Here is a 14,418-nt window from a genome sequence, read left to right as displayed (position 1 = left end):
TTTATATAGTTTGGATATTAACCCCTTATCAAGCATATCATTTGCAAATATCTTCTCCCATTCAGTAGCTTGTCCTTTCGTTTTGTTGATGCCTTCCTTTGATGTGCAAAAACTTTTGAATTTAATTAGGTTCCATTTGTTTATTTTTGCTTTTGTTTCCCTTGCCTGAGGAGACAGATCCAAAAATATATTGTTAAGACTTATGTCAGAGAGTGTACTGCCTATGTTTTCTTCTAGGATTTTTATGGTTTTCAGTCTTACATTTAGGTCTTTAGTTCATTTTGAGTTTATTTTTGTATATGATGTGAGAAAATGTTCTGATTTCATTCTTTCACATGTAGCTGTATTATGCAATCCCTATCAAAATAACCTATGATGTTTTTCACACAACTAGAACAAATAATCCTAAAATTTGTATGGAACCACAAAAGACCCCAAATAACAAAGGCAATCTTGAGAAAAAAGAACAAAGCTAGAGGTGTCATGCTCCCTGACTTCAGACTATACTACAAAGCTATAGTAATCAAAACAGTATGGTTATGGCACAAAAATAGACACATAGATCAGTGGACCAGAATAGAGAGCTCAGAAATAAACCCACACACATATGGTCAATTAATCTATGACAAAGGAGGCAAAAATATACAATGTGGAAAAGACAGCCTCTTCAATAAGTGGTGTTGAGTCAGTTTTACCTTTTTTCATGAATAAGTTATTATGTTCCAGGATGACATATGTGATAAAAGTTTGTGTTTAATGAGGGCAAAAGAAGCAAATATTCCATGTGGTTATTATGCCATTTAAGTTAGGGGAGTTTCTCACCAAAGTTTAGAAATGTTTGCACTTAAACAGCATTTAAGAGGTGGATGCACACTCCACTTCTGCATCAGAGTTTTAGGTCATCAAACTGACCTTTCTTCTGCCTGTGGCATAGCCATCATACATGGCAGTGCAGGGGCAAGCAAAGGGCACCATTGGCCAGCTGCTTTCCACTAGTTCTGCTGCCTCATGGTGTTATGTGGGATAAGGTGCCCTTAAGCTTATTCCTGAAACTGGTCAGTGTGGCTTACATATACTGTTCATCGGAAACATGGTTTTCCACTTGATATTTTACATTTAGAGATTCCTCAGGGGTATATCTAACTGAAAGTGATATTTTCAAAGGCAGGTTTCTTCAGAGATTAGTCAGCAGAGGTTTAGAGTTGAAGGTTGCTACATGGAAGTGAGGTCAACTCTGGGCCTTTGACACATATTGGACTTAGGTAATCAGTGGGGCTGGGTCAGGGGACATTAGGACAATTCATGCGTAAGGGAGAACGGGACAGTCTTTGCGTAAGGGAGGCTTTAATTTGAGTTTATGATAGCAGATTAGGGCTATGTAGTTCTCGTAGGTTCAGCTCTCTAAGTAATTATGTCATTGCCAAGGTCTGCCAGTTATATCTGAAGGGGGCAGATTGATGCTGCTGTTTTAACTCATTGTTGAAGTGCTGTTTCTTTTCACTAACTGGGTAAAATTTATTACAAAAGGGAAATCTTTGGTCTAGTTCAGCATTGCCAGGCCCTTGCATTTTGTCTTTTTATAAAAGGATGCCAATGATTAGTATCTTCTCTGCAGCATTATGGTAACACGAAATAATTAGAAGTTGAAAATATACAGCCATTGGGGAATGAGTGGTTAAATAATTTACGGTATATCCTCATTGTGGGATATTAGTCAAGTGCTAAAAATGAGGTCTGCCTATATGTTGAGATGTAAAAAGAGAACCATAGTATATTGTGAAAAGCAAGATGCAAATAACATGTATATGGTGAGCTATTTTTTTTTCAGAAGAAAATCATGTGTATGTACATAGAAGGTGCTTAGGTAATATTTTATTAAACCCTTATTGTGTGCTAGCACTATGCTCAATACTCAGCATACCCGTGTGATCTCTTGTAGTTCTGACAGCAATGCTCTGAGGTAGGTAATTATTTAACCTGCTTTAAAGATGAGGAAACAGCAGCCTAGAGAGTGTAGGAAGCCTACCCCAGGGTGTGTAGTGGGTTAGAGGCAAAACAGGACTCCAGCCCTGAAGCCTGCACTCCCAGCCACCGTGTTTTGTGCACTTCTTGTTAACATTTATCTGCTGAAAGAGCATACGGTGGCCTAGTAGTTAGTAGGGATGTCATATGAGACTCATAAGATGGATACTCAACTAGGTGCCTTCCAGATCCTTCCCTCACTCTGCATTTACGTCCAGGCTGCAGAAGCCTCCTGCATACGTTTCTGAAAGTGCCGCTTCTCCGGACCCGACACTGTCCCCTCCATCCCACCCACTCCCCCGCCCCCGCCCCATGCCTCTTCGCCCCATGATGCTGTTATTCATTTTGGAATTCAGAGGGCAGTTAGGCTGCTTTGTTTTCTGGCTTCTTGCAAGCTCTAGGAATCTGCACGAGTACTTGAAACTTCATCTTTCTCTTAAAGCACATTTAGAACATAATGGCTGCCGTTGTAAATGCTGCGGTAACCTAGGTCTACAGTTCATATTAAACATTAGCTCACATTGCCTCCAGGCTTGAAACCAGTGTACCCAGAAGAAATTTACCAAAGGACAGTGATGTTGAAATATTTTAAGTGCAAACAGCAGGATTCCTGTGTGTTGACAGGGACAAGGCTATGTTGTCTAAAGTCCCTGTTTGATTCCTCATTTTCCATCCCTTCCCAGTGGCCTCTTCCTCTTTGGACCTTCTGCAGTCTTGTGACTGAGCATTCTAGCTCCCTCTTTGTAAAATGCCTCTGATTAAATGTGTATATGTAAAATCTCTTACTTTATCCCAGAAGACATCGCTTTAATATGGTTTTAATTCCCTGGAGGGATAGTACTGCCACTGTTGACCAGTTGGAAAACTCAAGATTTGGAAAAAAAAAATTTTAAATGCTCATAAGTACAGAGGGGATTTGGTTGCCAGAACTGTTCGTTGGGGCAATTGTGTCCTCCCTTTTGCTTCCCACAGTCCGGTGCTTGATGCACAAGGTTTTGGTTGATTACTTTGTATTGCATTCTAGTGGGAACCAGTTTCTCCACCCATTCTCACTCTCCGTGATCTCAATTCCCTATTGTTCCTTGGGCCTGAGGATGCAGCTAGATCTGAGAGTGGGAGGGAGTGAAGTGAAAGATGCTGTCATTTAGTGTAGGAATTGGTTCAGGATATAATCCTGTCCACTTCTTTTCTTGGTCAAAGCAAAAATAATGCAGGAGTCACGTGAGCAGGATGTTTCTCAAGTGTATAGGACCAATTTATCATAAGAAGCTTTGGGAAACTGGACTCTGATGATTTCCCCATAATGAATCTGCCTCTCAGGAATCCTTTTCCAAAAATCATTGTTCTCTGTAGCCCGTGCGGATACTTTTTTAACATCTTGCTTGTCAATGTGATTGCTAGCGTCTTAGAGAAGTTGACAGTTTCTGTGATTTCTATGAGCAGAAAAATGTGGGCTCAAAAGCTTTTCCTCTAAATGAATCTGTTGTGTAACATGCAAGCTGACTCAGAATATAGGTGCATACTCTTGCTCTGAGAAGGCAGAAGAAGGGGAAGAGCCCAATTCAGACAAGGTGTGGGCGAGCAGGCAGGGCACCGAAGAGCAAAGGCGTCCTGTGCTGTAATCTCAGCCTAAACCATATCTCTGGGCAGGAGTTTTTTGCTTCCTATTTATTTGTATCCCTGAGTAACCACAGACCCCCGCCTCCAACGTGGGATGTTAACCTTGGTGCACTGAGGAGATGAGCTGCAGAGCTAAAGCAGAGTCCCAGAGGAGCTTCACTTATGCAGAATCTGTACAACCTTCTTTGCCATACATTGGCCACATGCTTAGGACTTGGGAGATGAGAGCTAAGGGCTGAAATTCCTCAAGGTGAGAAGACACACACACACACACACCCCGGAAGTGGACTCCTCCAATTTTCTCACATGATTATTCAGGCACTTTCACTTTTCCATATATAGGAGTCACTCAGGAGCAAGCTCTGGCCAGTTGGAGGGAGTGACACATCCTTCTCCAGTCCCTCCCTTCTCATCCCTCCGCACCTTTACTCTCACGTGCGCTTGCAGGCACTTAGGCAGAAGTGAGCCCTGTGGCTCTGCGGAGACGAGCCTGTTGGGTTTAAAGAAGGAAACAAACAAACAGAACCCTCAGGCCAAGTCCCAGCATTAAAATTGTTACCTTGAAGAAGCCGAGTGGACAGTTTGAAGAGATGAATGGACCGGTGGATGGCTTGTGTGACCATTCTCTAAGCGAGGAAGGGGCCTTCATGTTCACCTCGGAATCTGTAGGAGAGGGGCACCCGGGTGAGTAGGTGGTCCTGGTTGGATGGTGACCTGTACCGGGGGGTCGCTGTTACTGAAGGCCTGGAAAACGGTGTGGGTCAGTAACTGTAAGGGATCTTGGCAAGAACAATATGCAGTAATTTTTTATTCTGTTAGTTTGCAGTCTTGTAAAACAGTCACTTGTTATGCAAATAATAGATTGTAAGTTAACGAAGCCGAGGATCTGTGCCGCAGCCCACCACCAGCATCTCCTCACAGCGGGACTGCGACGGAGAACACACGGCTGGTTGGATAAACATATGTGTAAAATGTATCATCAGGTATTAACGCTATATAGAGAGATTATTTTTTTTGAGTAAAGCTTTATTATCAATGAGCAGCTTAAGTCAACAGAGAATGTTCCCGCAAGCAAGACCACGGGTCACTAAGTTTTGCATGGAAAGCATGTGCGGTTTAGAAGTGAACGGCGGTGCGTTCTAAACAGGGGCTGAGACAGATCTCTGGAAGAAAATTCCAGCATTTTATTGGGTCTCTGAAAGGTAGGAGGACTGTGATGTGGGGAAACGAGAGAGGCTTCCGTGAAGACCACAGTGGGAGCCTCAACTTTCTGGGACAGTGGTTCCCAGGCTTCAGGGCGCATCAGCGTCACCCCACGGGCTTGTTAGAACACAACGTACTGGGCTCCACCCCCAGAGTTTCTGATTTAGTAGATCTTGGGTGAGGCTCAAGAATTTGCATTCTTAAGAAGTTCCCAGGCGATGATGCTGCTGCTGATGAGGGAGCCACGCTTTCAGAACCACTGGTCTAGGAGAACCTTGGGGGCCAGACACGCTGATTTATGTATTTAAGCACCTCTTCACAATTCGCTGGAGTATTTGAAGTTCTTGGTCACTAATCATCACCAAGTCTACCTTCTTTTCATCTTCCTCATCCTTGTTCTTTCTCAGAGCTTTAACTTTCATACCTCGTAGCCCAGCTTTAGATACCTCAGCGCGCTGCTCCTTCCATGTGCTTCAGCCGCTGGTTCTCAGCTGGGGAGGGTGTGCCCTTTTCCCGCAAGGGCATTTTGTGGTGTCTGGAACGTTTTGGCTGTCACAGCTGTCGGGGGGCGGGGTGGGCGTGGGGTGAGACTGGCATTTAGTGGAGAGAGGCCAGGTGTGCTTCTAAACACCCTGCGTGCACAAGACCATCCCCCACAAAGAAGAAATTTTCCAGCCCCAAAGGTCAGTATTGCCATTGAGAAATCTTGGGTTAAACGGAGTTTTGTATGTGACTTAGCTCAATTCAATGTAAATAGCATCTTTAATTCTGCATGACTTTATGAAGTTTCTAGGTTTACTGTACTCATAATCTCAGATCCATTGCTATGTCTAACATATTCTGGACAGCTCCATGACGTACGTATGAAAGCCATATACAGGTTAGGAGATGGCCATAGATAGGATTTGCTCCATGCGGCGGAAGTGGGTGCTTTGTCACGCAGTGGCCAGTGGTCCCATTGTACACACAACATGTGCTCAATGGACAGAGAATGAAAATTCCAGCCAATCAGTTGGCTGTTCTGTCTACTTAATGGCAGCCCTTCAATTTGTCTGATTCTCCTTGCGCTTGCCACTATAAATTAGCCATTCATGTTAAGACAGTTTCCTTGGTGGCTTTCTGCTTGTCATTCCAGTGCTGAATTCCTCTCCATCAGAAAGATAAAATTAATGCTTCTTTTTCAACTTCCAAGAAAACCAACTATTGGCTGTCTTAAGACTACTAAGTGATATTGATAGAAATTTCAAAAGCCTCAAGAAAGAGTTCAGAAAGGACCTCCTAAGGCATTATCTTAGTCTGTGAAGCTGTCTTAATACCCTTGCTCAACTCCAGCTTTATCCCTAATATCCCTTATCCTATTTCCCTGTGTGCACTGGAAACATGTGACCTGTGTCGTCTAAACGAGCAGAGTCATCCGTGGTCGTTGTGTGAGTGGCTCCTAGGAGGCCTGATGGCTGGGTCTAAAGTGGACATTTGGGCAGCAGGAGGCCATGATTGGTAGGGGGTTGCAGAGGCATGGACTCAGGCAAACCTAGATTTATGACCAGGATCTGCAGGAAGATAGAAAAACTCAAATATATGTTTAGTAGCAGTTTCTGAAGGAAAGATTAGAGAATTCACCTTCAGATTAACTAACATTTTAACTACAGAACTTAATAGGCACTTTCAAAAGCAGAAATGCTTGATTCTGGACCTGCGTTCTTAATTTAAAAACTTAAAAAACGACAGGAGGGACACAAGGAGATTTTGGAGGTGACGGATGTTTATTAAACCCTGATGGTGGTGATGGTAATACAAGTATGTACATGTGACCAAGCTTAGCAAATTACATACATTAATTATATGCAGATTTTTATATACCAATTATACCCAAATAAAGCTGGAAAAAAACTTATTAATTTACTAAGAGCAGACTCTATGGGTATTTTTGAACACTAAACGAGATGTAATATGTGTAAATAGATGTCACTTTTTTTTCTGAATTTGTGAACATAACGCCAAAGCAAGAGTGGATTTTTCCACAGTGTCTACATACTCGACCATGGGGAGTCTTTTTTAAAAAATTTATTGATTTACTTGTTTTATTTTTGGCTGTGTTGGGTGTTTGTTGCTACATGCAGGCTTTCTCTAGTTGCGGCGAGCGGGGGCTACTCTTCGTTGCGTTGCGCGGGCTTCTCATTGTTGTGGCTTCTCTTGTTGCAGAGCACGGGCTCTAGGCACATGGTCTTCAGTCGTTGTGGCTCGCGGGGTCTAGAGCGCAGGCTCAGTGGTTGTGACGCACGGGCTTAGTTGCTCCGCGGCATGTGGGATCTTCCCGGGCCAGGGCTCGAACCCGTGTCCCCTGCATTGGCAGGCAGATTCTTAACCACTGCGCCACCAGGGAAGCCCCAGGCCATGGGGAGTCTTCAAGGCAAATCGTAGAATAAGATGAAATGCCAGTTCATGTTGGACTCTTTGTCAATCCCACCTTGATTGAGGAGGTCAAACCCAGCTGTTAGGATATCCGGCTTTCAGGAGGCTGAGTGACGGCGGGAAGGATCTGAGAGCTGCTTGTGGAAGTATTCTGCAAAACAGCAGTGGCAGTAATGTGCAGAGGTTCTCTTACGCGATTCTTACAGGTGTAGTCCCAGAACCGGGTGTGGTATTTTCTACACAGCGCACTGCATCTTGCGGGACCAGCGGTACCATGTGTCTGTCCCATCCTAGTCCGCCTCTTGGCACCTAATCTTACTGATGTCATCAGTTAGTATTTTAACTTCTGTTTCTAGGACTTTTCTAGATGTTAGAATTAAAGGGAATATGCTGAGGGATGAGATACTTTTTAGTTAGAAGAATATGCATGTGTGTGTGTGTGTGTGTGTGTGAATTGCTTTAGGCTCTTGTAACTGGTTTTGGAATATATTTCTCTTTTTAGGGAATTTTATGACTTTATATAATATACATCATCCAATATTAAGGCAGAAATGGGAAGAAATTAAAATTCCAAAAAATTTATAATTTCTTATATTTAAAAAGTGTCCTCTTAGGTAGATTCGATATGTAAACTGACGAAGTATCTAATTATTTTAACATTTCAGTTTGCTAGGCTTAATATTCCTGTGATTCTTACACATGTTCATTCTCTTCCAGATAAGATCTGTGACCAGATCAGCGATGCAGTGCTGGATGCGCACCTCAAGCAGGACCCCAGTGCCAAGGTGGCCTGCGGTAAGAAACGCCTAATCCCTCCTGCTGGAGACCTGAGTGGGCTGAGCTTGAAACCTTTGCCTGTGTTGAAGTCTTCAGCACAGCAGAGAGCCGGGGGCTTCAGAGCCTGGAGGGCTCCAGGGGTGGTAGGTCTAGCCCCCTCACTTTACTGAGGAGATCTTGGGTGCAGCTTAATCAGGGCCTTGGCCAAGGTCATGGGGTAGGGGTCCCGGTGTGGAGATCAGAGCCCCGATCTCCTCACGGTCAGCACCCTGTCCTTTTTGCTGTACAGACCCGCCCTTCCCTCTCCAGGGCCACCCTAGCCCCCAGAATGAGCACTGTAGGGACCCATGCCCCTCTGAGGGTGGACTTCACCCTGACATCTTTACAAATAACCTGCCTTGATTCTCTGCTCAGGACCCCATGCCTAAAGCCTGCAGTGGAGTTTTAGCAATAAGGGGGCGGGAGAGGCCTCACGTATGTTGGCTGCATTCTGCATTCTCTATGACCGCATACAGCCAGCGTCTCATTCTAATCCCCAAAGCAGTCTTATGGTTATCTTCACCCAACAGCTGAGGCTGAATAAGCAGTTCAGGATCAGGCAAGTGTGCGACAGTAAGTGCGAGGTATGAAAACTCGGGTGTGACCAGTTCTCTGCGAGCCGCAGTTCTCCGGGTGGCCTGGGAAGACGGTCAGCACTTGTGCCGGGATTTACTCTCCTCATTAGCGTCATGAGTTTTCCTTCTGGAGTCCATTCCTTGTGCGGCTCCTTGCGTGTCTCTGTCTCAGCACTGTGAGAGGTCCAGGTGTGGAGCCCCCTTCGCCAGCACATGGCCACTAACATGTCTCCTTCCCTTCAGAGACGGTGTGTAAGACGGGCATGGTGCTGCTGTGCGGGGAGATCACCTCCATGGCCATGGTGGACTACCAGCGGGTGGTACGGGACACCATCAAGCACATCGGCTACGACGACTCGGCCAAGGGTGAGGCCAGGGCCCCAGGGCTGAGTCCCACCTGAGGCTCTCCATCTCCTGGAAGAGCAGATACCTCCCAGGGGAAGAAGGCTCCTAGGCCTGCCTGCCAGGGTCCAGGGCTCCCAGCCTCTGGCACGACAGCGTGGCAGCCCAGGGGGATCAGCCCCTGTCCAGCCATGGCTGCCTCTGGGCTTGTTTATGGTCCTGCCATCTTGGAAGAGGAGGAAGCTCCCAGTACAAGGAGCTGCCCTCTGCTGGGGCCGTGTTCTCTGCCGGGCTCTGGGGCTGGTCTCTGTGTGCGTCTTCCTACCTAACTGTTCAAGGAGCTCTGCTCTGCTCTTCATGCAGATGAGGAAGTTGAAGCTTCCATATGTCGGTAACTTGTGTAAGGTGACACGATCAGTAAGTGGCTGCCCCCCGCCCCCCGGTTGGGACTCCTGCACTTTCTACTAAGTTATGCTGCTTCCCCACATAGACAAAGAAGAAGGTGACTCAGTCCAGAACGGGTGCCGAAAGCAGGCAGAGGAGACAGGCTGGCCCAGGGTAGCTCCAGTGCCAGGCAGTGTGGGAGCCTACGACCCAGCGAAGGGGCCCAGGCCCTGGCGGGAGCTGAGGAAGAGCTCTGTGATGGGGTGGGGGTGAGAGCTGGAGAGAACTGAGGGCCCTGAAGCAGACTCCCACACCAGGGACCGGGCAGGCTGGGAAGGGGCCCAGCCTGGAGGGCGTGAAAAGACAGGGTGCGAGGGCCAGATGCTAGGGCCAGTGTACACTACGTTGTACTTATGGGTTGTTTGGGCTGATGTGTGGCATCTTTGTGGGTCAGGGCAGGCTGGGGTGACGTGCACGCATCTCCATAAGTGAGAGAGGCGCTCTCTGCGTGAGGGCGCGGACACACAGAAGCTCAGTGCAGCCACCTTCTGGCTCGCTCAGAGGACTCGCTTGAGCACACGAAAGTTTTGGGGGTCTATCAAGAATCGCTGGGAGGAAGCCAGTGAGTACAGGTCGGTTCTCCCAGCCAGCATGTGGGGTGTCCGCGGAGGAGACGCGTCGTCCCAGAGCAGCAGCCTCCTGACACGTTACCACGCAGAGCCTTCGCCCTGTTCTACCAGGAAGAGCCGACTTGTTTATGTACGCTTAGACCTTGTTCAAGAGCGAACCTTGCTCTGCGTTAGGCAGCAGGAACGTTTCCCAGAGGTACAACGTCCCCCGGAAAGGGAGGAGTGGGAGCGCGCCCACCTGTGCCTGTCAGTGCGCCTGCACCAAGCGGCCAGCAGGCTGCGGGCTGGCCTGCAGCCACAAGGCCCTAGGCTAGTGGCTCCCCCTGCCCCTTCCAAGCCCTCCTGCTCTCCCCTTAGTCCCCTGAACTCTGTTCTCCTGAGTCACTTGGAGCCTTTAATTTTCAGCGCTAAGAAGATTTATTATTTAGACCCGGAGTGAGGAGGTGAGTCCTCGGCAGCTAAAGATTGTTCCCTAAAGGTTGTTCCTTGGTTTGTGCATTCAGAAACGTGCACTGCGAACAGGGGCTGCAGAGGACAGAGGTGGCCTGATGGCTCCTGAGCGGGGGCACTGCCTGGCATTAGTGATACAGTACAGGGTGCCCGGCGGCCAGTCAGAGGCAGAGTGTGCAGTGAAGAGCTGCGGGGGGGACCGTCCAAGGACGTTTTCAGAGAGCTAGATGGACTTGTGGAGGGGGATGGGAGGCAGAGGAGGAGCATTCTAGGCAGAGAGCCCTAGTGGAGGTGGCAGAGGAGGTTGTGTTTAAGGCTAAGCCCGAGATCCCGTGGGCTGAGAGCTCTCAGCCTGGAAGGCCTGGCTGCAGCTGAGCGGTTTCCGGTTTACTTCCTTTGGTGGCAGGTCCCCACTTGAAGCATGAGCATAAAAGATAGATCGAACCTAGGCTTTTTTGTGGTTTTGTTTGTTTTAATAAGCCCATTCTGGCCACATGGGTAGGACAGACTGGAAAGAGGGTGACAGTCATCTCGTCACTGATACTTGTCCCTGTGGTGAGGCCTCTGTGCGTTTTAGCTCCTCATTTGTGTCCGTCCTGTAGCTGAGCCCAGTGAGGACCAGTGTCGGAGAGGTTGTGCTGTCTGCCCGGCGGCTCCCTCTCAGGGCTCCTTGGCCTGGGCTGTTGCTACCCAGGACTCCACGTCCCAGGCCCCAGCCCGCTGTGCCCACCTGCGGGGGACTGGCCTCCATCTCTGTGCTTGAGCTTTGGGGATGGCCTGAAGGGGCCTTGGCCTCCAGAGGTGTGGTTTTTCCATTTTTGCTCCAGGCCGCGGGCCTGTCTCGGGCTCAGGGGGCTCTGGCTCTGGGAGTGTCTCTGGATGGTTCACATGCACCGTATTGTTCAGTATATTTGATGCTTGGGTTTGGCGTGTGCCTGGGCTTTTGAAAGGGCCCTTGATGTTCATTCAGTGCAGTGATTTTCCACCTGGGTCCTGGGAGGTGCCTCTGGGAGAGGCAAAGGGGGCAGGGCTGTGAGTCACCCACCTGCCCTTCAGCCAGGGCAGCTGTAGCTGCTATTTGGTCTTCATACTGCCGCTCTGTGTAGGATATATATTTTTAATCGAGGTGTAATTTAATACTCTGTGGAGGATTTTTTTTGACTGAAGAGTTGCACGTGATAGGATGGGAAGGATACTGATGTTCCCCGTCCTGGGCCTCAGCTCTGGGCCCAGATGGATGGTAGAGAGACCACCCACGCCGCTAAATGCCCTGTCGTGTGCCAAGCAGTCCCCCAGGAGCTCCAGCCTCCCTCTGCTCAGGCCTGCTCTCCTTGTGCCTAGGCTTTGACTTCAAGACCTGCAACGTGCTGGTGGCTTTGGAGCAGCAGTCCCCGGATATTGCCCAGTGTGTCCATCTGGACAGAAACGAAGAGGATGTCGGTGCCGGAGATCAGGTCACTAAACGCTGAGCGTTGGCCCTGCGTCAGGACGGTAGTGCAGTGTGCTCTGTGTGAGGGGCTAGCCGGGGAAGTTCATGCGTAATGGACTGAATGCACTATGGGGTAGACCCCCGTCCCCATGCCTGGAGTGAGTCACCCCTTCTTCAGGGTAGTGACTTGAGGGCAGGGAGGGTTGGGGACACCCGGTGTGGGCTTGTCTCCCCTTCTAGAGTGTTGAGTTCGGGGACCACGTCTTCCCCTCCACAAGTGCCCAGTGCTAAAGTTACATACCCGCGAGGATGGAGGGCCAGTGGGGCTTTAGATTTGAGGAGGGTTGTTGCCTGTGGTCTGAAGCAGGTGTCTGCTGCAGGGCCTGATGTTCGGCTACGCCACAGACGAGACGGAGGAGTGCATGCCCCTCACCATCATCCTGGCGCACAGACTCAACGCCCGCATGGCAGAACTGCGGCGCTCGGGGCAGCTCCCCTGGCTGCGGCCTGACTCCAAGACGCAGGTGAGCCCCTGCCCTCCGCCCCCTGTGGGGCTCCAGATGCGTGCCTCAAACACCACCCCCCTTCCTCTTGATACTGATCGTTGTTAGATCCAAATGTTCCGTCTGGGCATTCAAAGAATTGTTGATTCTGAAAAGAACTATTTGTTTCAAAAATCTTCAGCTCCAGATCTTTTCTCCCCTGACCCCAACACTTTATTATGAAAAATTTCAGAAGACACAGAAAAATGAAAAGAGCAGTTCTAGGTTTTTAGTGCGGGGGCTTTCTTAGCATAAGTTGACTCTAGTAATATGATTCCCCAATTCCTGCCACAAACCTCCTCTGTAACAGGTTTCAGACTTTCGGTCGCTGCCTATCAGGTCTCCACGTCTTGAGCAAACCTTGAACACGCCGTGAACAAGTACTGTCTGCAGCTCGCTGTGGCCCTTTCGCTTTGTTTCTCATAAAAAGGCTTTGCCGATTCTGACTCTCTGTGGCAAAGCCGCCCTGACCCCTGTGCTCCCTGCAGTGAAGAAATCCGCACCGACGTCTGTATTGTTTGAAGGCCGGTGGTGATGCATGTGTTGGCACACGCAGAGGCCTCCTGTCCGCCTCCTCTCCCCGCACCCTGACGGCCTCGATGGCCCCTCTCCTCAAGGCTTCCTTCCCCAGCTCCTCTTCCACACTCCAGCGGGGTCCTGGCACTTCCTCTTCCACGCTCTTTCCTCCTGCCCACGCTTGTGAATCCAGCCTTCACCTCTGCACGCTCCGCTTCCAGATCTTCCCCCTGCAGGTCTAACTGAATCACCAGCCCCATTTCTCATTCACCCAGCAAACACCCGGGCCCCGGGAGCTCTCCTCAGCTGAAGGAGTGTGATGGAGCCCACCCTTCCCGGCCCTGTCTGTCTCCACTCTACCTGGGCTCCCGTTTTCCCTCTAGTGCATCCCTTCCGCTCCGGCCCCATTCCCCAGGCCAGGCCCAGGAACAGTGCTGTGTCCTCCCAAAGGTTCTATCTGCCTGGAAACTTCAGTTAATTCGCTTTGGGCTTCACTTTTAATTTCCTTGTATCTGCTCAGAATTGTCTACAACTTTCTGCCTCCTTCCTACTCGTTATTCTGGTATTTAACGCCTTGTATGGTCTTCCAGCTTTACCTTCTTCTGTCCCCACCCCCAGTCTTTGCTTAAACCATATCCTTTCACTCACGCTCCCCTTTTTTCTCGGTGCTTTGCACCTGCGCTCCCACACTTCGTCTTCCTTGGAAGCTTTCTCTGGCCTCCACCTGTCCATCAGTGGCCAGCGTGGTTCCCACCTCCTCATGGTCTTCTCTGGCCGCCCTCAGGTGGGACCTCCTCTTGACCCCGCACTTGGAATTTGGCTCACGTGGTTTTATAGCTCAGCGCGGTGCACGCAACTCTGTCCCGTTCCTCCAGCTTCACAGAGGCGCATCCTTCTCACCGCAAGTGTAAGGCCACACAAGGCAGAAGTTGCATATCAGCTGTACCTGGGGCAAGGGAGTACCTCTGTGGCCTAAAAGAAACCCATCCTTGGGACTTCTGGTGTTATCCACATGACCCCCAAGGTGAGAAGTGGAACCATGAGCATCCCTCAGGTGTTCTTTGAGGTTGTGGGCAGGAGAGCTAAAACATGTAGACTGTGATGGTACCGAAAGAAAAGAGCCCTCCCCATCCTGTGGCAGAGCTGTGCTGTGATGGGAGGCAGGTTGGAGATTCACAGAAAAGGAAATCCTAGAACAGGGATGGGAGGAAGTAAGTGGGGTGACTCGGGTTTCCTTCCTACCCGCCTGAGGGTAAGGACTGGAGGGTCCACCTACTGGACCCGCTGAAATAGGAAAGGCCTCCTGTATTTGCTTAGTAATAGAACGTTTCTGAGTTCAGAAGGCAGTGAGGGAGGGAGGGGAGGATGGGCTCTTCCAGGCTTTCCCTTCTTGCAAGGAGACACTGAATTCTCTTACAAATGCTACTTTGGATACCAGTCGGCCTCACTCCCCTGCCGCAGGCTGGCCCTGAGCCAGC

General features: G+C 49.2%; 1 protein-coding gene across 6 annotated transcripts in view; it reads left to right on the top strand.

The window, feature by feature from the left end:
* The window catches only part of LOC101289162 (S-adenosylmethionine synthase), an 80,745-nt gene that overhangs the window by 59,291 nt on the left and 7,036 nt on the right, over positions 1–14,418 (top strand). For 2 of the 6 annotated variants that reach the window (XR_004484959.2, XR_004484958.2), the window contains one exon: positions 7,975–8,052. Coding sequence is in view for 4 of the 6 variants with exons in the window: in XM_033433975.2 (XP_033289866.1) it covers positions 4,233–4,326; positions 7,975–8,052; positions 8,892–9,014; positions 11,795–11,907; positions 12,263–12,406 (552 nt within the window). In the remaining 2 variants the exon portion in view is untranslated. Of the gene's footprint in view, positions 1–578; positions 3,893–3,916; positions 4,327–7,974; positions 8,053–8,891; positions 9,015–11,794; positions 11,908–12,262; positions 12,407–14,418 lie in introns of those variants that run through there. The other 4 variants (XM_033433975.2, XM_049696962.1, XM_004273027.4 and 1 more) reach the window with 4 other exon arrangements.

The sequence above is a fragment of the Orcinus orca genome, chromosome 14 (assembly GCF_937001465.1).
Source record: "Orcinus orca chromosome 14, mOrcOrc1.1, whole genome shotgun sequence".
NCBI lineage: Eukaryota > Metazoa > Chordata > Mammalia > Artiodactyla > Delphinidae > Orcinus > Orcinus orca.
Note: the sequence above shows the minus strand (reverse complement) of the source record. Positions and strands in the feature narration are given on the sequence as shown.